General features: G+C 41.3%; 1 protein-coding gene across 1 annotated transcript in view; it reads right to left on the bottom strand.

The window, feature by feature from the left end:
* dnah1 (dynein, axonemal, heavy chain 1) overlaps positions 1-19,587 on the bottom strand; it is a 31,358-nt gene extending 11,771 nt beyond the window's left edge. The window contains exons 1-56 of the mRNA XM_046384590.1: positions 19,436-19,587; positions 18,802-18,978; positions 18,611-18,692; positions 18,306-18,480; positions 17,895-18,048; positions 17,644-17,776; positions 17,390-17,554; positions 17,038-17,293; positions 16,751-16,908; positions 16,431-16,642; positions 15,734-16,032; positions 15,375-15,525; positions 14,864-15,057; positions 14,547-14,772; positions 14,286-14,405; positions 14,107-14,189; positions 13,881-14,022; positions 13,443-13,598; positions 13,105-13,303; positions 12,738-12,991; positions 12,191-12,403; positions 11,722-11,886; positions 11,465-11,586; positions 11,236-11,341; positions 10,955-11,134; positions 10,697-10,837; positions 10,380-10,543; positions 10,178-10,291; positions 9,908-10,096; positions 9,703-9,808; positions 9,296-9,409; positions 9,057-9,206; positions 8,708-8,794; positions 8,425-8,611; positions 8,238-8,329; positions 7,961-8,115; positions 7,692-7,869; positions 7,423-7,617; positions 7,194-7,313; positions 6,931-7,089; positions 6,710-6,811; positions 6,476-6,616; positions 5,809-5,969; positions 5,569-5,726; positions 5,152-5,325; positions 5,032-5,061; positions 4,519-4,697; positions 4,055-4,285; positions 3,762-3,958; positions 3,029-3,164; positions 2,569-2,777; positions 2,270-2,441; positions 1,208-1,399; positions 911-1,021; positions 521-706; positions 229-420 (exon numbers count right to left, since the gene is read on the bottom strand). Of these exons, the coding sequence (XP_046240546.1) occupies positions 229-420; positions 521-706; positions 911-1,021; positions 1,208-1,399; positions 2,270-2,441; positions 2,569-2,777; positions 3,029-3,164; positions 3,762-3,958; positions 4,055-4,285; positions 4,519-4,697; positions 5,032-5,061; positions 5,152-5,325; positions 5,569-5,726; positions 5,809-5,969; positions 6,476-6,616; positions 6,710-6,811; positions 6,931-7,089; positions 7,194-7,313; positions 7,423-7,617; positions 7,692-7,869; positions 7,961-8,115; positions 8,238-8,329; positions 8,425-8,611; positions 8,708-8,794; positions 9,057-9,206; positions 9,296-9,409; positions 9,703-9,808; positions 9,908-10,096; positions 10,178-10,291; positions 10,380-10,543; positions 10,697-10,837; positions 10,955-11,134; positions 11,236-11,341; positions 11,465-11,586; positions 11,722-11,886; positions 12,191-12,403; positions 12,738-12,991; positions 13,105-13,303; positions 13,443-13,598; positions 13,881-14,022; positions 14,107-14,189; positions 14,286-14,405; positions 14,547-14,772; positions 14,864-15,057; positions 15,375-15,525; positions 15,734-16,032; positions 16,431-16,642; positions 16,751-16,908; positions 17,038-17,293; positions 17,390-17,554; positions 17,644-17,776; positions 17,895-18,048; positions 18,306-18,480; positions 18,611-18,692; positions 18,802-18,978 (8,844 nt within the window). The 5' untranslated portion in view covers positions 19,436-19,587. The remainder of the gene's footprint in view (positions 1-228; positions 421-520; positions 707-910; positions 1,022-1,207; positions 1,400-2,269; positions 2,442-2,568; positions 2,778-3,028; positions 3,165-3,761; positions 3,959-4,054; positions 4,286-4,518; positions 4,698-5,031; positions 5,062-5,151; positions 5,326-5,568; positions 5,727-5,808; positions 5,970-6,475; positions 6,617-6,709; positions 6,812-6,930; positions 7,090-7,193; positions 7,314-7,422; positions 7,618-7,691; positions 7,870-7,960; positions 8,116-8,237; positions 8,330-8,424; positions 8,612-8,707; positions 8,795-9,056; positions 9,207-9,295; positions 9,410-9,702; positions 9,809-9,907; positions 10,097-10,177; positions 10,292-10,379; positions 10,544-10,696; positions 10,838-10,954; positions 11,135-11,235; positions 11,342-11,464; positions 11,587-11,721; positions 11,887-12,190; positions 12,404-12,737; positions 12,992-13,104; positions 13,304-13,442; positions 13,599-13,880; positions 14,023-14,106; positions 14,190-14,285; positions 14,406-14,546; positions 14,773-14,863; positions 15,058-15,374; positions 15,526-15,733; positions 16,033-16,430; positions 16,643-16,750; positions 16,909-17,037; positions 17,294-17,389; positions 17,555-17,643; positions 17,777-17,894; positions 18,049-18,305; positions 18,481-18,610; positions 18,693-18,801; positions 18,979-19,435) is intronic.
* Between the last annotated feature and the right edge of the window lie 4,822 nt (positions 19,588-24,409).

Genomic DNA, 24,409 nt, shown 5'->3' with positions numbered 1-24,409 from the left:
AATAACAGTAAATCACACTTGTGAGGTTGTGCTGATCAAAAATGATTCCAAAATGGCAAGATAAAAAAAATTTGAAAAGTTGAAATATAAAATTAGAATCAAAAATAGTCAACAACTGACAATTATGCCTGACTTCAGAGGGTTAATGAAAAAATAACCATGTTCTGGAGAGAAAAGGACAACATACATTATAGACAAAATGACATGGCAATAAGGGATGTGCTCTACCTTATCATACTTGAAGAGGCTCTCAAGAAACTTGCCAGGGTCTTGTAGCAGACCCTTACCAGGTTCCCAGTAGTCATCTATCTTGGTACCAGGCTTCTCACCAGGTACCTTTTTGGGCTTGATGCCCTTCATAATACAGACTGCCTCCATAACCATTTTCACCCCTGGGGGAGGTCGCTGCATGCCTCGCACCTGTAGAATAAAATTTTCAGAAAGTTATATTCTAAATATAAACTACCAGTGCAGTAGCATTTGAAGGATATCTTTCCCAGCCATCATTAAGGTCCCTGACCTCAGTGACATCATTCTTGTTGAGTGACTTGAGGCTGGCGAGGGCAGCATCCAGGGCAGGCAGAGCCTCATCCAAGTCTCTCTGGGCATCTGCTGCAATGGCGCCTGCAAAACGGGCTTTCTCTGAAGCTTTGGCCTCCTCTTCCTGCACAGACTTCCGGGTCTCCTCTGCTACCATTGTGTCTTTCTGGCAACATAGATGATAAATCACACTCGAGGTTCATGGGATATTAGCTGGTAAGTTTTCCAGAAAAACAGCTCATGGGCATATAAGGAACAAACACTATACAGAAAAAAATGTGCAATTCATATCAGTGACTAGTGAATTGAAGGACTATACAAAGATGCGTGTACGGCTCAAACATTTCTACCTCTGTTTATTTTCTCTTACTTTGATGGTCTCCATAGTGACTTCAGTGTCCTTAGTAGCCTCCTCTAGAAGAGGTCTCATTGTCTCAAGCTCCTCTTGCATCTTACTCACATCCTCTGCTGTGCTAAGAAGCTACAGGATCAAAGATGAACAGGTGGTCACTTTAGATTGCTAATTAAGCAATCCTATTAAATTTATATTGTCATTAATTAAATTTATATTAATTAAACGGTAAGCGGTATAGCAAATAGATGGATGGATGGATGGATGGATAATTAAATCTACATTGTCATTACTTAGTCGAGTCCAGCTCCTTACCTTGTCCAGGCCAGTCTTCATGCGCTGACGAGCACTGCAAAGTTCTTGCTTCTTGCATCCAGTGAGATTTGAGAAAATTTTGAGCAATTCGAGGTAACTCTTCGGTGTGACATAGTTGTGTCGAGAAAGCTCAGCCAGGTACTGTTCACACTTTATGGCTACCATCTGGTGGATCTTCACACACATCATTGTCTGGAAAGGGGAAGAAATTAAGGAGGGATTGTGCTTAACAAAAATTATTTTAGTATTGTTGATTGTAGTTTTCCTTTTTCCTTTCCTTTTTAGGCAGTAGGTAGGTATTGTTATACCTTATACCCAAGGTATAACAATAAATTTGCAAAGAAGTTTCTTGCGTATGGTGAACATGCAGTAGTTGTTTTTGGGTTTGTTATGTCCTTTCCAAATAATTTATTTCCTTTTCTTATGTCTGAACCTTTTTCTCTATGTTTACTAAAAAATGATCAGTTTGTTTTCTCTTGGCCACTCTTAAGTATAAATTCACAAACAAGTATATAAGCACACTACATTTTCTCATTATCGTATATATCACTGATTCAATGGGTAAGAATACATTGTCTCACCTAGATTAATAAAACTGCACATTTTTTGAGACTTGTGGAGTGGCAGTAAATCTGAAACATTATGTTGGTCACGTCTAGTTGTACTGCATCACTGCATATATATTGTAACAAGTTCATGATGATTGTGTCTGAGAGTCTCTCTCAAGCACGTTTCAAGTCATTATGACCAACATTCACATATCTTGTGGCTTTCCCACCTTATGTCTAGTCTCTTATCATAAGAGATAAGACAAACTCAGTGTGGGCTCAGTGTGACAGCCATAAATATATGTAAGATACTGTACACTGTACAGAGATTCTATAGTATGCAACAATTAGCTTGTTGATACATTTTGTTTGTTGGTGAGGTCAAGTTTCTTTCTACTTAGGGATATTTAAATCACAGATATTATTTGATGTACAGTCCATCCTTGATGTGCCAATGTTATTTTTAAACCTTCATACCAATAAAGCTCACACACACGCAAACACCAGTCCTCACCAGTCCCTTTATGGCTGTGGGGCTGGCTTCCAGCTCAGGCAGCTCATTAAGAAATGAAGTAGCCACGGCCTGCAGAGCCTCTTCTGGCCAGGCATTGAACCAGTCTATGGTACAACATGTGACCAGCGAGGGAAACTGTCTCAACCGTGCACGAAACACCTCACCGATAGGACTGTAGAAGAGGAAGTGAAGAGGAGGAAGGGTATATGGAGAACAAAAATGGATGGAGAAACTTTATCTACTTCTTTTAATTTGCTTTGCTTTTGATCAAGTAAACAAAACCTTGTACAACTACTAACCTCATGCAGAGTACAGTGTGGATGTTGCTGCGGACCCTCCTGATGTAGGCAGCCATAAGATTGGTTTTAGTTGGCTGCTGGCCCAGGTCTTGCACCACTGGCTTCATAGCTGTCATGATGCGCTCCTGCTCATCTGTTGCATACAGGTTGGGAACATCTCCGGAGTTCAAAATGTTGTTGATATCCTCCAGGAAGGACTCACTCTTAATCTGGGGGATTAACATGAAGGTACTAATGAGGAAAATGCTTCCTTGTCTTCTGGAATAGATACATGACTTTATACATTGTATGCTTTAGATCACTTAGATTATACACATAGATCTACATTTTGCATTTTGTTTATGCTCTCCTGAAAAGACTAAAAATAAGGGCCAGCAGCAAAACGATATCCCACTGATTCTAGTAATCTACAACACATTGAGTATTTTGAAGTAGGTGATAAAAGAGTGACATCATTTACCTGTGTGTCTACAAAGAGGAAGGTGATTTGCTGGTTCTGAAGACCTGCCTTGAGCATGATGCTTTTAATATCTTCTCTCCACTCTGTCTGACCATAGTTCTTAGCCAGCTCAATCTGGAAACACTCATAATCTGACCTGAAGATGGACAAATGGATTAACAGGAACAGGAAATTGTGTACACTTTATGGTTTAACAACCTTACAAGGAAATTCAAATTCAGCTCCTGTGTGTGCAAGAATCATCACTGAAAGGTCAACAGCAACATTACAGTATAGAAAACATACGAAAGCCAGCAGTGTAGGGTTGGGCATCGGTTCACATATCTTTAAGGTACCGACCAAAATAACCCAGCAGCATTGAACTTCCCCAGGAAAACAGTACTTACATTTGATTCTTTTTATACCAAGATCTAAAAAGAAAAAAATACTCATGTGGTTTTGCTTACAGACACAAGCTGTGTCACTAGTGTCCTGTGTGTTTGATGGAGCTGGCAGTTCAATGGTGGCATTTTAAGCAAGTAAACGCTTTCATTCACATGATGGGTATCGACTGAAGCACTCAATGTCGGTATCACTTTAGGAACACTGGTATTGTTACTGGTATGATAATTTTGAGATCCAGCCTTGAATGTGATCCATTAAAAGCAGATATTTGGAGAAAAAACCCTTCTGTTTCATGAAAATTATGTTCAGTCTGCTGGCATTTGAGTTGTGTAAAATGTGGGAATCTCACATATACGAGGCCAGCTTAGTGAGTGACTGGCGACCGCTTCCCCCCACTCCGAGCAGCAGAGCGTTGCCCAGGGGCTGGCGCAGGATGCGGCTGATGCGACACACATGCTCAATGGCATCCATGAAGAGCACCAGCTTCATCTTGGCGGTACTGATCTGGTTGTAGTCTTCCATGTATTCCTCCATGACTTTAACCAACTAGTTAGCATAATATAGGGGTATAAATACAACCATTTTGCTGAAGAGTACAGTTACCCTCTTAAAGTATATCCAACACTGGTTAGCATCACTCACCTTTTCCTTGTCTTGTATGGTTGTGTAGACTTTGTGGTCAGCTCCAGGAATCATAAAATCTCCATATAAAACAGGTTGGCAGGGGACAACTTCTTCAAAGGTGCAGTCAAACTCCTGGATGCAGTCCTTCAGGAGCCTGTTGAACCAGTCCCTGTCCTCAGCACACACCAGGCGGTCTTGGAAAACCCGGCAGTTTTCATGGTACCACAGCTGCAGCAGCTGCAATTTGTCCTAAAATCACCACAGTAATGAGAAACACACCTTTTACATTGGTAATTTCTAAATGCACCTTTCAATAGGTGTGAACGTCTTCATAGATGATTATTCCAGGACACCAATAATATGTCTACAGTTATGCTATAGCAGCACAAATTGTAACCTCATAGATCAAATGATTTTCTACTTCACTTCTACTTCAATAAAAATTTGATTATGTGAAATTTGACTCTGTTGTATCTGACTACCTCAATCATTCCAGCCTCAGCCATGAGAATGCCCTGGAAGACTTTGGATAGGTCTCTGAGGTTGAAGGTATAATGGGACTTGGTTGGTGTTGGGAGGAGCTGAGAGGTAATGGTAGAATAGACTCGGATAGTAGCGTCTACAAGAGACTCATTCATTGGCTGGATAGCTGGCACAGGTCCTGATGACAAACAGCAGGATAGAAGAAAGAAGTGATAACATTAAAATAAGAAACGTATGTAAAAATCTTTTTATTGTAGGATTTTGAGACAATGATTTTTCAGAAAACACTTTCACAAGCTTTGGAGAACCACTGATTTTTTTTTTTTTTACTTTATTTCAAAAAAGTTCTATAATATGTGCTAAATGAATAAAATGACTTAAACTGACAATTACTCATATATGTTTTGTATGTTTTTATATCATAGGTATACAAACTTATGCTTATGTTATTAAAGATGTTTCATACACTTTTCACTCTCTGTCTACTTTGTTTCTATGTGTCCCTGACTCACTGCCTGGCTCCTTTTTACTCATATTTCCATCTGAAACAGAACAAACATAGTCAGAAATTGTTATTACTTTGTTTTCACAAGCTAATGTAAGTTCAAAGACAGATTAGCAGCCCAACTCACCCATCCAACTGCCCAGAATGGTGGAAAAAATCTTTTTCTTGCTGGTATCCTCCATTTCAGTGAAGGACAAGAAGTTGAAGTGGCGTGTGAAGCGCTGGGTGATGGGGTTCCGACCTCCACCCGGGGGTCCCATGGCACAAGCAAAATTGATGTCCACTATGTGCTTGAATGTACCTGTGGAGAACGGACAGGAAAATGAGATGAGAAGGGAAAAGAGAGGCTTAATATAATGAGATATCTAGCATTTCTGAGTGAAAACAACAAAACCCAAATCTGTGTATCACAACATTTAAAATTCACAAACTAATCCCCCCCGGAGATCAATAAAGTTTAATTGAATTGAACTGAAGGCATAAAGAAACACTACCACAGCAATGAACTACTAGTGAGCTAACTCTAAAACTGCAGCATTCTCACCTATCTGTTTCCTGTCGTACCAGCCTCCATGGTCCATCCACTGCCTCAGCAGCTCAATAGGAGGCTGAGCACCATAGGTCTCCAACATTGGCATGTTTAGATCATCAATGAAGAAGATGAAATGCTTCCCAATTGGAGGTCCAAACACACCTTTCCGCCTGACACATGCATCATTGAAATGGTGAGTCACAAACATGCTGTTGCACTGTAAATAATGTGTAGCTAGTAGAGCATGCATACCTTTTATCTAGTTTACTGTCAACGTAATCTTGAGTCTGGTTGGCTGAAGTGCGAGCAGAGAACATGAGGAAGTGTGTGATGTACTCAGCAGGCATGTTCTTCAGCAGCTTGTCTGACATGGTCAGGGTCTTTCCTGTCCCAGTTGGCCCAATGCAGAGCACCTAAACCACAGAATGTAAATCTACTGTAATCATTCCTTTTTCGAACAAAAGCATTTTAATGTGAAGCATGATTGGATTTTGAATAAGTGCTTCAGCATAAAATGTTCACAGTTTATACTAACAAGTTAATACATCACATGCTTTTTTTAACTTTCATTCCAAACAAAAGTATTTGTAGTAGCAAGAATACATTGATATCTTGATCTCTCTACATCTGATGACTTACGTAAACAAATAAATGTAGTAAAATGTAGTAAAAAGCACAATGTTTGCCTCCAAAAGTAGCAGCATGGTAGTAAAAAATAGTAAACTGCAACTCACCCCGAATTGCAGTTATGCACAGTAATTCAGTTAGTTACATTCCATCACTGGTTATGTGCGTCACATTCAAAAAATGAGTTGTCTCCTTGATTACTACTAATCGGTACCCAAACTGAAAAACCACTTCAGTCTTTCTCTAATTTTTAGACAGAAGTGTGAAGTTCCACTACAATCAAAGCACTCACAGGCTTTTTATTGGTCAAAAGCAGATCCATGAGGAAGGACATTCTCACTGTGTCAGCAGTGGGAACAATGATGTCAGCATAATTTGTCTCTGGGGTGATCACAACGCTCTGTGCAGAATTCATCCAGCTGACCCACTGGACCTGAAGTACAAGCAAAACAAGCATCAGAAAAGCAAAAACGCATGTGATGGTCTTGGCTGCATGAAAAATCTGTATGATCTTGCATCTATTTACTTTTCTTTCCTCGTCTTCATCGTCATCCTCCAAATTACTAATCCCTGCATCATCAAGCCTGTAGTCATATACGAGGGCCTCCTCTGGAAAGCATAACTGAATCTGAAAGACAAAAATATTATTAATTAAAATATACCTCTGTCAAGGGATAATCCAACTATCAATACAAATTACATAAGAAATAATTGGTATTTGAAACTCAAACAGAGATGGTGATTGACCTTTTCTTCTGCCATTTTGTTCTTGAGCCAAACACTGAAGAGCTTACGACTGGCTGCTTCTCCTGTGCCACCTACACTCCATACCAGAGAGAAAAAGAACCAGGGCTCAATCAGCTCACTCAGACGGTCCAGTTTCTTTTGAGACGGTGGCTTCTCACCCTACAAGACAACAAGGAATTGGTCAGGGGATCACAATCATCAACAAAATTCACATACACAAAAGAGCAGTTTCATCTATTCTGGTACAGAGAAGTTGTACACACCTCTTTAACATCAAATGGATTGAAGAAGCAGTCCATAAGTTTAAGCAGACTGCAGGAGAGGTTGCTGTCCAGGGATGCAATGACCTCCTTTACTGATGTGCGGACAAATGTGATGGAGTCCTGGGCAAAAGAACAGAAAAATAAAAACAAAAGCAGTACATTGTTCATACCGTTACAAGCTACTAAAGATTCCCTGCTATTCTCTCTAAGTCATGTTCTCCACTTTCACCTGTAGGAATCTGGCAAACAGCGACTCAAGCTGCTTCGTGTACGGTTTCAGGGCTTCAGGGATGCGCTTCAGCCAACACTCTGTGAAAGGGACGAGGCCCAGAATACTGGGCTCCAGGTATACCATACCGCAGCGAGACACTGTGGCCGGAGATGCCACAGCCAAGTCTTGGACCTCAAACATCATGGTCATGACCTGCAAGAGGAAGAAGAAGACCAAAGAGTCTCAAGAGGGACAGAAGACAGCAGTCTGTGAAAATGAAACCTTACATCGGTGAGCTTGATGATTTCCCCAGAGCTCAGGCACAGTTTCTTGTTGTCATCCAGCACAGTGTTCATGTTCTCAATCCATACAGCATCCACTGGCCCATCAAACATGTACCACTTTTTCTCTTTGTCCATGGATGCTGCACCTCCGCGGATAAGAGATGAGAGGATACCATCTGTCCTATAAGTTAGAAAAAAGGCAAAATGTGTGTGTGTGTGTTTATACAGTATGAGTCTGATTTTTTGTTCTGTAGTTTGTGTAGATCACTTACCACTCATGTGTGAGCAAGTCATACTCCCCGTAGAGCTGTCCCATGGTGATAGACTTGGGGTTGAGGACATATATCTGAACCGCTTCATACACACCACCACTCACAGAGGGCTGACCCTTCAGAGCAGTTATTGCTGCACCTAGAACCTCGTAACACTAAAAACATACCACAGTAACTCGTACATATAGGACACCACAATGCAAACCAACCAACGCTGTCAATTTCGAAGGGCTGTGAACAAAACTGCCAACAATTCACTGACAAGTAAAAAACTCACCTTGGTTTTGCCCGATCCAGAGGGTCCCACCAACATCAGGCCATGTCGCACCACAGTGGTCTCATAGAGCTGAACACACTTACTAATATACCCTGCAAAGCACCACAATATTGACATGTACTCATTCTAGAAAAAAAACAGGTAACTGCACATTTGAAAACATGTCTGTGCTTTGAGAAACACTAACCATCCACATCTTTGAGGTTCTTTTCAGCACAAACATTACGCATGGACTCTTCAAGTGCACCATAGTTGATTGGCTCCTGCTTTGTCTTAGGGAAAAGATCAGAGACAATACCATTGAAGAGCTTCAGGTCATCTTGTAAAAACTTTGGCACATTGACATCTAGAATGGCCCGTAGGCAGATCAGCTCCTGGGAAAAAAACATAAGGATAACATATTAATTGGACAGGTAGGTTTTCTTATACTTTGTTCGCAGTATAAACAAAAAAAAAAAAACATTTCTCACCTCATTCATGTCAGGATTTTCTCTCTTCAGGTTTCCAGCAGCTGAGATCACAGTCTTCACAGCTCTCATGCCAAAATCATAATGATCCTTCATATAAACAAGAACAAATGTCAGCATATGTTTATATTATTGTTATTCATATATACATACACATACACACACTTCTTTCCCTCCTCTCCAGAATATGTCAGTCCTGTGTATTTGTATGCCTGTTAAAATATAAAGAGATAAGGCTAACTTGCTTTTTCAATGTCACATACATCCTGGACAAATCCTTTCTTGGCAGGCAGAAATGTTTGTGAAGATTAAACTGATGCTAGCACTGATCTTCTCTGAATCCATACAGTACCTGAGAGCTAAGCTGTTCAGAGGAGAGCTTGAACGTGGTGGTGATCTTCTTGGAGAGGACTTTCGCATCACTGAAGCCAAATGAATACAATGAGATCTCAGCTATCATCGCATAGTCAGGAACCATCATGGCCACAGGACGAAACAAGGCCTGTAGAAGATAATAATCTCCTTTGTTAAGCCCCATCTGTTTATCCTCAGTGTCATTCAGTTATTTAAAACTCAATTATCCTTTCAAACCTTGAGATTGTCAGGCAGTTCGGTGCGTCCAGCGTAACCAGGATTCATCGTGATGAATACGGCACAAGAAGGAACAAGAGGAATCTCTGTCCCCTCAAACACAAACCGCTCTGCCTAAAAACCCAGCATACACACAAATATTTTAGAGATACACAAGATGAGAGGAATGTAGTGCTAGTTTAAATAAAGTTTTATACTTGTAAAACAACAATACCAACATGTATATTTTAAAACTTCATAATAGAAAAGTACGTTATTAAATGTAAAAATTTATTTCGAATTTTACTTTACTTTAAAAGACAGGTCACTTTCTCAATTCGCACATACTGTACAAGTACTTACAGAGCTTATAAAACTCAAGTACAATAGGTACCAGCATGTGAATTTCTAGTGGCTCAGCTTCTCACCCTCTGCTGTTGGGCCTTTTGTATAGTGGTGATCTGTTGTGCCACCACAGACAAAACTTCCACATCAATACGATTAAACTCATCAAAACATGCCCAGGCCCCAGAGCTGGAATGGAAGACAGAAAAAACTGTAACATGAATATGACCGGTGGAGGATTTGTAATATTTAACAGCAAAACTAATATTTTATCACAATGGCCCTCACCTGGCAAGTCCTTTCAGAAACTTGCCCATAGCTATGAAGTCCAGTTGATCAGAGCAGTTAAAAACAACTGTCTGGATAGCCAGAGCCTTTCCCAGATCTTTCGTGGTTTCTGTCTTTCCTGTTCCTGCTGGACCTGCAGGAGCACCTCCAAACTTAAGGTGCAAAGCACCTGTTAGGGTCAGGTAGCATCTGAAAGAGGGGGAAAGTGGTGTATTCAAAAGACTATATGACATTCAGAAAATAACAAGGTGAACAACATTAGATAACTACCTGTCAGTGAGCGGGGTGATGACCAGACGTCCGGAATTACCAAGGTACTCATATCCATACAAAAACTCTGCGTTCACTGCTCGGATGTACAAGTCATCCTTTGCCCAGTAATATCTACAAACATTATCAGATTATCAGATTAGTAGACCCCAATACCCAACATCCAAAAAAAAAGAAAAACAGAATAAAACAAACAGTTAACCTGAGCTGGCTGATCCACTCAAAGTCATTAATGCTTGACACCTCCTGCTCCACCAGATTGGCTACAACATCTTTAGCATGGACCTCTATGACAATAAGGGCTGACAACACAGCTCGCTGCATCTTAGACAGACGTCCTCTCACCAGCTGCACCAAGTCACCCAGCTTCAGACACAACAAGGAAGAAGGTCAGTATACCGTATCTTGCAGTGTGTACGATGTTCAGTGCCAACGTGAGCAGAATGTGTGTATTTTTAGCAAAATATGGACGTTTGTTATGTAGTCTGAATATTGCCCAGTCTTATACCAAGTGCTTACCTGTGTCTGTAGTTGGGGATAAAGGCGGTTGGCCAAATCTCCCTGCTCCAAAGCCTCAGACACCTCAGCAGTCCAGAAGACCTGACAGCCAGCTATCACCACTTGACCAGGCCACGATAGCACCCACTCTACCCGAGGTTGCTGTGGGGTAAAGAGGGCAAACTTAAATACTGTATATCTCATCCTGAAAAAGCAATGAGTAATGCAAGATTAGAAAATACATCAAAAAACACCAAAGCCATAGTCAGGGCTGCAGACCTCAGGATAGACTTTGAGTGAGCGGTCAATGTTATCCCTCAGAGTGGCCTTCATGGATTCCTCCACATCCCTGAGCCAGTCCTCCACATTTCCTGTAGGCCACACCGGCAGGAACAGCTTCACCTCCTCCCCCTCTCCAGAGTACATGTGTGTGATCTGTAGATCTGACTGGAATTGCAGCTGAAAACCAAAAGAAGTCTCAACTGCATGTGGTATGGATGTCAAACTACCAGCTACATATGAGTAAAGTAATTGTAAAGAGGCAACTAAACGGAACAAACCTGTGCAATGTTCTCAAAGCATTTGCGCAAGTGTGGTTGTACAGCAGTAGGATCTTTGGTCTGGGACAGAATCTCAAGAAGCTCATCATCTGACAAGAAGTAAAACCTACAAACAAATATTCACTGTAAAGTGCATTGTACTAAGTATGTGTAATCAACAGCAGGTCATATTTAAGCATGGAAACTGAGAGAAAGAGGACACTTTCGGGACACTTATAATGATGCTTACCTGGGGAAGGATCCTCGTTTTGTCTCCAAGTAGTCACTGAGACCCTTCTGCACCTGCTCCAAGAGTGCATTGCATTCTTTCAGTTTGTTTAGTAGACGAGCATCTGAACACAGCTCAATCACCTATAGATAAATGCAAAATTATACAGTTACAGTTTACACCAAACAAATGAGCATCACCATCATCTGGTCAAACACATCTCTGTATTAAAACAAAAACTTTTGTCATTTAATACAAAGTGTTGTGGGGGCTCTGACCTTTCTATTATTAAAGGCACTTTTCATGACTCTCCTCCATGTTTGCTCCATTTGCTGGTATCTTTTTCCTTCCACAGGCAGCTGCTGGTTGATATCATCAGAGCTAAAGATGGGCTCCAAGTAGAGCCAGGAGCGCTGGCACATCAACCACTCCTCCAGCACATCCTGCAAGCACCAGAAGAGGGCAGTAGCACAACATAAGCACACAGCATGATAGTGATACAAGCCACAAGACCCTAAGTGATTAAGTGCGTGCGTGTGTGTGGACACACCTTCCTGTAATTGTGGGGCCTTATTTAGGACCTCACAATATAAATCATTAAATATTAGGGTGAAGACTTGCTCTAAGGTTAGGCTGAGGTTAGGTTTAGGTTAAGGTAAGGTCTATGTAATGTCACCAGAAGTGATGGAAACACGACTGTGTGTGTGTGTGTGTGTGTATGTGTGTGTATGTATTGTGTGTTTGTACTTGAGTCATTTTGAGCTTGCTCTCCCATGCGTTGATGCGGCCCTCAAAGGTTTTTTTGAAGGGAGAGAAGGACATGCTCTGCGTCATGACAATGTGGTCGTCCAGCAACTGGGTCGCTTCATCTGGGCTCTTCAAGATGTAGGTGCCTGTCTCCTTGTAAGGCAACACATCAAACACTACTGCGGACCACTCTTGCTCCATCTTTTCCAGGGCCTAAGTGAGAAGGTGTGAAAAATGTAACAGCCAACAACTGTGCTTTTTTCAACTGCTAATGCAAACAGTGAAAAAAGAAAAGGGGGCAGAATCGATTTAAAGTGAAGCAACACGAGTCACTTAGTCTGTTTTCTGCCAACATTTTACACTTTTAACTAAACTGCCTTTTAACTGATTCAATTTTAAGTATTATATTCACGCAGACAATGAAAATAAGCTTCTCAAATCATGTCCAAAGTCTGCACTTCCACAGTGACAATGAATTCATCACATATCCTACAAAACACGACATTTCATACACTGTAATTAGAGTACAACTTCCAATCAAAGGTACCTGTTCAATGGTGTACTCTTTCCCAGCCACCTCAGCCACACGAGCTATGTCATTCACATGATTCTGTAGGCCAAGCTCCAGGCAGCGTGAGAAGGTCAGGTTGGCTTTGGGTTTTACTTTCATCTGAATGCGTTCTGAGAGCATGTCCCAGTGGCGACTCCTCATCCCTGGGTTCCTCAAGCCCTGAATCAGAGGAATGTAAGAGCGGAAGTCTTCAATCTTGCTGCGGATGACAGTTGCCACCACCTGGCAATCTAGTGTTGTAAAAGACAAAGAAAGCGGAGCAAGAAAAAAAAAAACATGTTAAACATATTAACAGTCACATGTCAGTGTGTCAGGTTTTAATGGTGATACATGCATCACCTACCAGGAATGTCCTGGAACTGTTTAACACATTTGTGCATGGTCTTGTGGGCATCTGCAACATTGCGCTCAAGCTGCTCAGGGTCAATACAGGACAGTGGGTCATTGAGCCAGCTCTCATGCCAACATAGCCAATCAGAAGTGGTGGTCCATAGGTCTTTAAAAGGCTGGAAGTCTTTTATCAGCTTCTGCAGACGATTATACTGTAACACATGTTTACATTTTATGTCAGAAAAACACATAACAAGTGCATATTCTTTTCAACAATTCTTTGTTCAACAGTTCCGGACAAGAGGGAACAATATCACATCTGGAATGAGCTTGATGGACTGTTTCACTTACATTAGTGACAGGAATACCAAACAGACGCTCTCTGGTGTTGTAGGTTTGAGCCATTATCTGGCACTCCTTAAGGTGCTCAGTTGTATGCCGGACCTCACTGGCCACTTCATGGGCATGATCAATGTCTGCATGGCCCGCAAACCCCGCAACCAGAATCTACAAACAGTGCAAATATAGAACCTAATAACACATGCTTACCTTGCTGAACTTGAAAAATAGAATTTCTAACATTATAATGTAACACACTAAAGCCTGTCTCAAGTGGATGATTCTGGAGATTGCTAACAGAAGCTAAGGGAGGACATCTCACTTAAAGACCTCTGAAAAAAATACAAATTATAATGGGAGTGTACTTTCAGACATTTCCAAATAGCTCCTCTGAAAATCATCTCTAACTCTGCTGCTGATGAGTAAAAAAATCTAGTTGGCTCAAATGACCTGTAGAGAGTCAATCTGATCCTCAAAGTTGTTCTGGTTGACCAGCTGAATCTTACGGAAGCACTCCTCTTCCTCCACATGCTGAACAGCTACTGCCTCCATCTGACTTATTATCCTATGAGGCCATCCAATAGCTATCCACCTGCACAGATAAGTAATGATAGCAATCACTTTCACTATATATCCATCAGCTTTCACATAAATAGCAGGATGACAGTTCACTCACTTTTTATTCATATCCTCATCTGATAGACAGTAGCAAAATTCTTCTATTAGCTCATAGTCTGCCAGCATCTTGCCAAGAACTTCCTGCTGGGGACAGATTGAAAAAGGGATCAGATTTATTGTCCAAGTAATGCTTCAAATGACATGCAACAGAAATAACAAGTTCATTCTTTCAGTGACCTTGTAACTCTTGATCTGGTCAGGGATTTGCTTCATCCAGTCCTTCTTTTCGGTCAGTTCCTCAATGCTTTTTGACTTCTCACCCAGCTTTCTACTTATTATGTTCCACTCTTCACATGCCTGCATACATACATATACATACAGATAAAATCTGAATGAAAGTTAAAAAGGCAGGAAAAGACACTTACATACCCATATTGTGTGATACTGTATTACCGGTAAGTACTTAAGTGTTTTTTGGCCTCCTAACAAACGACTTACATCATCAATTTGCTTGCGTAGCTTCAGAGTGAGATGGTACAGCGTTGCTTTGGCTAAAGCCTTTCGTTTGTTAGAGAGAGCCTGACGAACAGCCTCCACACGAACCATAAATGGACCAATGACAATGGAGGATGGCAGGGAGCTTTCAAGCCTTTCTTTTTCTTTGAGATGTTGTTCCACCTCCTTCTTCACCTCTTGGGATGTCTGTTCTGCATGTGTACGAGATCTGGCAGAGAAAATATAAAGCATGCTGATTGAGCCATAAACATCTTTAAACTAGTGTGAAAACTTGCGCATGTAATTTTAAGTCAGCTTACTTGAGAATAGTTTCTACGTCCGAGTTCTGTAACTCCAAGAATTTTTCATATTCAGCAGCATAGGATCTGAGAGGTATGGCAGCTTGTATCAGAGCAATGCGGATCTTCTCTCTCAGCTCGCGTACTTCCGGTTCCCACAAATTCACTGATTCGAGGAAGTGATCACCACCGATAAAAAGCTTCTGCATCACTAACTAACAAGGACAAGAGAGGAACAAATGAATCATTGTCACTTAGGATATGCTTGTCATCATCCATGGATAGAGGAGCCCATCACAAACAAGATTTATAGTCTTGCATTTCCATTTTTAATTTAACTAATTAATTCATTTTCATTCAAATCTTTATTTGAATAGGAAAGGGTCATTGAGAGCAAGTCCTCTTTTTCAAGATTGTCCTGAATCAAATACATTTACAACACACACATAGCATATGTGTATACAACATAACATGTACATACAATAATGCTCTAATGCTCTGTGACTTACGGTGATTACAGATTTTATTTTACCTTTTCAAGCTGTGGTACGTGGTATGTGGCCATAATGCCCCTATCAAACAGATTAATGATAGATGTCTCAAAATCCTCCAGAGGAGTGCTGTAATGTACCCCGGTCTGATCCAGAACCAAGTACACCAGGAACAGAGGGTTCCCCTTTGGCCTAATTATAGAGATGAAGTAATGTTGCCAACACAGTAATAAATATTTAGTATACTAGTAACTTATACTGCACATCAAACAATTATTAAAACAGAACCGATTATATTACATATAACTGGTAAGATTAACAAAATGTGAGGATGTTTATGTAAACATGAATGTGTGTCCATGCATGCTCATACTATATGTGCAAGTGCGTGTCAACTTACTTGTAGGGGCTAGTGAGGAGGTTGTTTCCCCAGACCATATCCTGACGACATGTCATCACACTGTGGCAGGCGTCCAACAGCAGCTGAGTCAGACTGGCCAGTGAATCCTGCACGAGGAAGCGCAGGGAGTCCTGCAGGTTGAAGCGCACCACAGCCATCAGTTTGTACAGCTTGGAAATCTTGTAAATGTCCCAGCGAGATTCATTCACATTGTACCAGCCCGGCCCACTATGCTCCAGGTTGGAACGGATGATGTTGCTCAATGAGGCTGCCCATGCCTCTCTAAGAAACAAGTTTATCTGGAGAAGGGGGGAAAAAAATTGATGTTTCATTATTCATGTGAAATATGGGTGTCCTCTTCATCTGCAAGGTTTGTCTTTCTAGTACTTCCCAGGTAACACAGCCACAAAGTTTATCCATAGTTAACGTCAAATGAATGATACTTATTTATGACTCTTTACACCAGTACCAAAGTAATTCAGGATAAGTTAAAAAAAAAAACAAAAACAAAACATGTTGCAGTTAATCTTTGGGAACTGTTTGAACATGAACAGTGGTTAAATATATGTGCTACAAGTGCAGTGATTAACAGACAATCAAACTATGCATTCAAATTCTTACTTAAGAGAAAAGAACACTATTTTGAAGTCAAAGCTAAGTTATTAGCAGAAGAAAAACTACCCCCGTACTACAATACCTGGGTATGTAATTGAGACTGGCTGTCCTCAAACTCGTCCAGTCTCAGTGGTTTACTCAAGGTGACACTGAATAGTCTCATGGTTGCTACTTTGTTGCACTCAGACCATATTTCAGATAACACACAGATAACTTCTGGTTTTCTTAGGAGGGAACGGGAGACGAAAGCAGCTTGGTTCTCATCGTAAGAAAAGTGAAGAATGGGAACACATCCTATACACAGATAAAACAAACAGGTGTTTAGATTGTGAGGGTAAACGGCAGGTATTCGAAAGTAGTACATTTCTACAACATAAATGTATACAGGGATAAAAATCTTACCTTTTTCTGGCACGTACTCAGGTTCCTTTTGTGGCAGGGTGATGTGTGAAAACTCCTCTGGGTGGCTCATCACTACTTTGTCAAAGCTCATGCGGTTCATAGTACGGTCATATTCAAGTTTGACCTCCTTTTCCAGGTCCCCTATACACTTCTCCAGACTGCACATAGAATATTCCATTTATTCACCCTATTGCTTAGCTTAACGTAAGCTCAACTTTTCAGCTCAGAGGGACCTAAAAAGAACAAGGAGAAGATGACAGCAGTGACATGACACTAGCTTTACTCACATTTTCTGCCTGAGCCCACAGGCTGAAAGGGCACGTCTTTTGATGCGCTGGAGACTGTGGATATCAAGAGATGGTGTTCCCATCCAGATTGGCATGCAATCCACAGACAAATGATACAGCAGCAGAGCTTCTGTTTTGTCTCTCCAGTGCAGGGCAAACTGGATCCTTTCAACAAAGACACGTGGATCCTCAGCACAGAATAACAATCTGATTCTCGGTACCCAGTACTTAGTGCCTGCTAGCACAGTGTTCACTCCTGTACAACGAATGAAAATTGTCAGCATACTAAGATGCTCAACATGACAAAGAAAGACTATATTGTGTCATTAACGTGCAAAGACATAAAACCAACCAGGACTTTTCTTCTTTTTGTGTTCTTTGGTTTGATTTCCCTTTTCATCTATCAGTTTCGTGTTTTGTTGGACCTTCTGGACCAGGTACTGACATTTTTCCTTACAATAATCGAGAACCCCAACAAAATGCCAGCTGTACTCCATGGAGGAACTTTCAGAGTCCTCTTCAAAAGGGAGAGAATACAATAACTATCAAAGACAAAATAACATCTGTTTACTATTTACACTGTATATTTCTGAGGACATTTTGTACCAGGAGGAATTTTATCATCTGCAGGCAGCAGCGCTTTTGCAGGAATAGGTTTTCGAACATGTGATTGTTCCTCATAGCCCAGGGCAAGCCAGTCCCCTGGCGTCCGGCAATCATACTCCTCATTGTCAAATATCTAAGGAAGAAACACAGGAATGATTGCTGAGAGGTAGTGCTATGCCCCAAAATATTAAATAAAATGGTAAATGTGAACCCAAATCCCAGAGAAAATACTGCAGTAGTAACAGACTCACCTCGAGGGGGAGGTAGGGTGACACAGGATTGTCTGGTGCAGTAATTGCATGCTCATCACTACTGCACTGATGTCTTGGCATCAGGAGATTAGAATTTATGTTTTTTTCTAAGAGGAGCTGTTCAAAGTCTAGCTTCAAGTATTCCCTTCGACATCTATAAAAAAAACAAAATAAAACAAGTTTTAACAATGCTCAGGTAAAAGAAATCCCTTTCTGGATCGCATAAATCAGCCAACTACATATGTTCTGTATGACAGAAGCTCAATGTCTCACTCACTCACTCACATGTGACCAGAAAATCAGGCCTTACAGTACACAGAATATAATCACTACAGGAAATACAAAGAAAGGAAAGTTCCACAGCACTAAATGATGTGCCCTCTTCAGCGACTGCACACAAACAGTACATACCTTTCTACTGCTAACTTGTGAGGGATCTGGCCAGGAATGGTTTGGAAAGGCACCTGGACCTTTGGTATATCTCCACGCCGGCAGAAGTAAGAAGTCTCTGAGTACCATGGGGTGGGTGCAGGACTATTCTTTTCAACAAGATAGCACTGGTCAGATGGAATCCTGAAGGCTGAAGCTTGGAAAACAGAAAGACAAAGATTTAAATGTTTTTAGAGGAGCACAACATACTCCTCTTATAAACATGTAGTTGGTCTATCAGAAATAATGACTTTTAATTCCCAAAGATGCCATGTAGTACTTCTCACCTTTTCTTGGGTTGGCATCACTGACCTCAATGTGGGATCGGCCCTGTGACCCTCCTTGCATATCAGGTCCCGCTGTGCAAGACTAATGAATAAACAGTTACTCTTGGTTTTGTTCAGGGCATAACAGAAGCTCAGTAATACTAAAATGTCTGTCATAACTTGAAGATCTGCATAAGGTCATGTGCTTTTACCTGGAACTTGAATGTAGTGATGATATCTGAGTAGATGCCCTTCTGTTCATTCAGAGAGCGTCTTCTGATTGAAGGGAGTTTGCACCTGTGAGTCAGAGCTGGAGGCTTGGGATCTGGAGGTTTGTTGGGAGGATGAGGCACCAGCATACCAAAACCAGGCAAATATTTCCTTTCCATCTTCTCCATAAGCAGAACAAAATAATTATTGTGTCAGCAATGGAGACTTGATTTCATCCTGCTTCTAAAACAACTTGTAATGTATACATTATTGCTCCAATATATGCTTTAGCAAAATCTAAAATGTTTATGAAAACTACAAGTTATTATAGTTTTTATAGTTTGTTTCTGACCTAGGAGTACCTCATGTTATTTTGAAAGGAAGAATGGGAAATTAACAACGAACACGGCCAAAAAAACTACTAAAACAGCAAAATAACCATAGAAAAACCGTAACTTTAGGTTAAGAAAATTAGCTAGCGTTAGCTGTACTAAGAGCATTGACTGAACGTTACGTTCCGATTCGAGCGTTTGCATTCGCCAACTCACTTCCCTGAAAGAGTAGTAAGAAAGTAAAAGTAACTAAGCTGAGCTAATTTCGTGTTATAAACTACAGAACACAACTATGTTGACGTACCTTATTATAAATGTAATTATTAACTTATGGCGTTTCTAACGTAAAATACTGCCGAGCGCTCCTCTTGAAATCTCAGTTCCCAAGTAGAAGTTAGCGTCAACTACCGATATGAAGTTAACTGTTGTACGGTTGTCATGGAGATAAAGATGTGTGGCTACGCCAACGGCAGACATAACCAGAGTAACACGGCTAACGCAAGAAAGAAAAGACAAGAAAAAAGGATAGAAGAAGGGAAGAAGGTGGTTTGGTGTGACATGTGAATACTGTATTTAACGTTAAGGACAATTTTAAGCTAGTGGTACTTGAGTATAACTATGCTTAAACTAAAGATGTTTTTACATTCTAGTTTTACTTCTTCCTCTTAAGTAGGAGATCTGCAGTACTACCAGTAACACTAAGAAATTCAGGAGTAAACTAAGAACCTTTGTCTGGAGAAAATCATTGTTTTCTCGAAATGTTTTTCATTGAGAAATCCCAGAATCCTCTAATTCAAACATACGAGTAACGTTTAGGCAAAAGCAGTATGAATCTGAAAACAATAGTAGAAGTAAAATATACAGTCTTATATACATTATCAATATATAGCTTAGACAGTTTGAGGCTCTGGGAGATTGGTATTCAAAACTATGAATAAATTTACATAACCACCCTAAAAGAATTCACAGGACACTGTTCTCCACGGCACCAGAACACTCACATCCCATGCTGCCTCTAATGAATATAGTGATGGTAATGGCAGTAATGATAAGCGAATGGAATTTGATTGGAATGCACACTTTTCTGTGTGCAAATTTCCTCCATCTATTCCCTCCACACTCATGACAGCTTGAATGTGTCCACAAGGGGGGAAACCCCATTGACCCATGCGATCCCCACACTCCTGGGTCACAAGGGCATCATAACCTCGTCTGTTTCCCATGGCAGATCACAGGCATCATGCACTGCGGCCCCTGCTCCTGCCCCTGGCCTCTTCAGTTGAAACCCATCAGAGCAGCCTGAGATTGGGAAGCCAAGCACAAATGAATAGTCTCATGTGTCTGAACCCTCACGTGTCACTTGCAAAGGACATGCTGCCACGCAGATATGGATAAATTAAGGTCGAGAGGAGAGCAGCGAGTAGCTGAAGAGGTGCAGTCTGTGTGAAAAGCAGTCTGGGGCTGGGATCATGAGGACAAGGGGGTCAGAGATGACAGTATATCACTGTACTCAGCTGTGTGAGACGGTCCTGAACACAATGGTTTACAGTGGAGCCAAAGCACACAGGTCAAGTACGCAGCGTTACTTGGTATGGATGCTATGGATATTCCATCAGCGCAGACAGGCCATTTGAAATGTTTAGTAAGAGGCCTTCCGCTTCACTGGCTTCCTCTCAATCAAGCTCAGTCTCAAAGCAATGACCTCAGCCAACCAGGATGCCTAAACCAAATGAAAGACTTCCCCCGGGGGTCTAAATAACCCACATCTAATAATGACGTTATCATATCAGAGTGGCCTCGGCACTCACAGCATCCTAACCACAGCAGGCTATTAATCATTAACACATGTCTAATGGTATTGATTAAATGAGTGAGGAAATCTCTTTGGAACTTCTCTAGGCCAGAGTGGTTCCAAAAAAAAACCTCATGAGAACCACAAGTCTCTGAAAAGGCGGTGGTCCTCAAAACATGGTCACCTACCAATGTTTGGTTGGCAGCATTGTAGCCATCTCTGGAGCCAGGAGCCCACCATGGTGATGGAACTTGATTGGACAGATGTGGCCAGCACCTCTGGGTGAGTGGAACCGATTAAACCCTAACGAGCTTTTCGTTACAGCTTTGATCCACCCTGTACTCGTCTATTTCCCACTTCTCACTCAAACAGTCCAGCAGCAGATACATACTGAGATGAAAGATTTGGCTCAACATCAATATTAGTCACTTACATAATAAGCCAGATGCATAATCCATCCTCTCATCTCCTCGTCCTAAATTCCTCATATTATTCATCTTTTCCTCCCTCTCTCCTGTTTTTACAGTATTTGTTGTGAGGGTCATACCCATTTTACACTAATGACATCGGCATGTGCAGCTAACTTTAGCTCCTCCTGAGGGCCAGATGTTGGCTGACAGGATCAAACACTGACTATACCCCTCTTATTGTCACATTGTAGGGCAGGCCAGGAGGGCTTAGCATTCGCACATATTTCCACATACCTCTTTTCTCCTGCAGAAAGCCACAATTCAACCGCAAATGTGGGCACACCCTTAAGTTCCAGGGCGATTTTATTTTTGCATATGCATGCAGAAGTAGAGACATACAACAGCATGCAGTGGTTTCCAGTAAAGTCTCATGATTTACACATTGACACTATGGAGCTATAGGAACAAACAGAATTCCTGGACATGTAAGAATCATTTACACCTACCACTTACAGTCTAATACGTATTACTGCCCTCCATTTTCAAAGTACTTTCTCTCTTTTAAAGGACATCTGATCTGAGCAACAACACCATCGTGGATGAAACAAAACCACCACAAGGGCAGCAAATGTCATATCAACATCACAGTGGTTTGTGGTGGTGCATTTACAAGATACCAGCAACATACATGTGAGGCTGTCTCCATGCAGATTTGATTTTTGACTGTCTCCGGTCATATGAGGCACTGAGGTTTAACGATGACCCTTGTGCTTGGCTGTACATTGAAGTTGCCCTCATGGCTTGTGTGACTCACAGGTGGACTCTTGGCATGCCAATAAAGACTTTTTTAATGAGTTGAGAAGGGCATGAAAGCAGCGAAGTGGACACACATGAGAGACAGAGTGAAACCCCCAACCTGTGACCCAGGACCTTGAACAGCTGCATTTGATTTTTCCTCTCGTTTGCTCCATTTCTCAGTGTGACTTTTAGGAGGGGAACCAAAATCAGACCATAAAAATATGCAACATAGTGGAAGAATCTCAGCGACGAAGAACTAAAACTGTTTGCATTTCTGTGAGCATAAACATTACGTTTGTGTCTCCCTTCATCTAACTGAACTCCCCTGTCACACTTGAAACTGCTTAGCTTTGTTCAGCTAGTTTACCATTTTATATATGCCACTTTATAAAGTGCCAAACTGCAGTTCCTCTGAATCCATTCAAGATCTTTGTCTTGGCAGGCTTTATCTAAGTGGGTGTGCGAATATGAGCTGGATGAATAAGAAAGCAGTGAATCTGGAACACATGTCTTTGTGTGTTGTTGTGGTGTAAAACCAGTGTGTGTGCTGGCATTCCAGTTTGCTTATGTGGGTGGGCGATGGAAAGCCAGGAATGAGCTATCAAGAAGCTGTGTCTGTGCATGTGTTTGTCCGTCAGAGTGACAACGTGTTTATGTGAGTGAGTTGGTGACACAGAAAAGTAAATCTTAAACATGTTAGTTGATGACATCATAAACAAATGTTAAAAAGTCAGACAGGGACACGAGACTGAATGGACCATCGTATCAGAAGTGATAGTGTTTTCAAATGTGGGAGGTTAATTTGTTGTCCGGTTTTAACAGGATTTTCAGTTTGTTCCAGTCCACCTTCTCGTCACTTGCATTTGTGTAAGAGTATATGGCCACAACTCTTCCATGAACAAACACCCACACATCCACACACACAAGCTCACAGATGCACACGCGTTGGTTTGGCAAGTTGCCCGAGTGCTTCGCAGATGCCTTGATTTGTCATCCTGCCTCATCTGGCCTTTATCGCTTTCTGCTCTGACAGTTTAATCTGTGTCATTCATCCTCTCACATCAAAGAGATAAGATGCATTATAAACCTATCATGCCGACACATAAGTGCACTCATACATGATGTAGATGTGCACAGGCATATGATGACAGAATAACTTAAATTTTTTTCTCTGAGGATTATTTAAAAAAAACCCTCTGACATGAGGATCATAGAAAGCATCAGCAGTTAGGAGACTTTCTTTATAAGCTGTCCACGGTGATTATCACGCTCACAGTAATAATAAATTCAAGCAACAGAGCAACTCAAACTATCCTAAACAAATGCAGTTCTCTTGGTTTTATTGGACTTGAACTGTAAACCTTTGCATTTGACCTGTCACCTTGACCTTTTCACTTCAAACTCTGAAAGCTTCAGGGTAAAGTCTTATTTGTTGCATGAGTGCAGCTGCCTTTCTTCGATATCTGACATCAGTACTTTATAGTTTAGATTGTAAAAGCCAGTCTTTCTTCAAATATTCAACAGGTCCATCAACTCCATCAACCTCAGTGCTTAACTCAAGCACACTCCATTAACCACAGCACCTACTGGTTGCTCTAGTGGCCCGAGGATAAAGTCATATGAGAGTTGCTGTATGTTGCTATAATATCCGTAAGAAAAATGCCAGAACAATGTGAGACACATTTAAATTAGACAGCCATAAACCTGATCGTTTCAAAATCCACTTACACCAACTGAATGGACTACTATTGCTATGTGGAAGATCAGTCCAAGGTCTGTTCACATTGGCCTGTGAGGCTTAAATGCAGAGAAGTCATGTAAGGAAGCAGCTTAATCCTCTTCATTCCTAAAGGAACATCTGAGCCAACATGCAGAATGCAAAGACCAAGAGGAGGCATGGAGGAATAAGAAGAAGAAGAAGAAGAAGGAGACGTCAAAGTGTGGAGTGACACCGTGTGCTCTCGATACGCACAGCAACCTGGACAAACATTGAGGATTATGACAACAAGAAGGGGCCAGGGACTGGGGGGTTGTGCTCATCTGACCCCAGCTCCCTAACCCCCGGCCCCCATTAGGCCCTGTAAATAAGAGAAAGAGGAGCAATTAGGGAAGCTGTCATGGGGCAGGTAGGAGATCCCTGTGACCTTTCTTGACTGGTATTTGACCTCTCACAGCTGGAGGCTGTGATGAAGATATATGCTGAACATTGATGTATTCTCTGAAAACAACTAGAAGAAAACAAAAGTGTACATTTTTCTTTCAGCGCTGAGAATGTAAC

Source organism: Scatophagus argus, chromosome 3, assembly GCF_020382885.2.
Source record: "Scatophagus argus isolate fScaArg1 chromosome 3, fScaArg1.pri, whole genome shotgun sequence".
NCBI classification, from domain to species: domain Eukaryota; kingdom Metazoa; phylum Chordata; class Actinopteri; family Scatophagidae; genus Scatophagus; species Scatophagus argus.
This window is presented reverse-complemented; position numbering and strand designations above follow the sequence as displayed.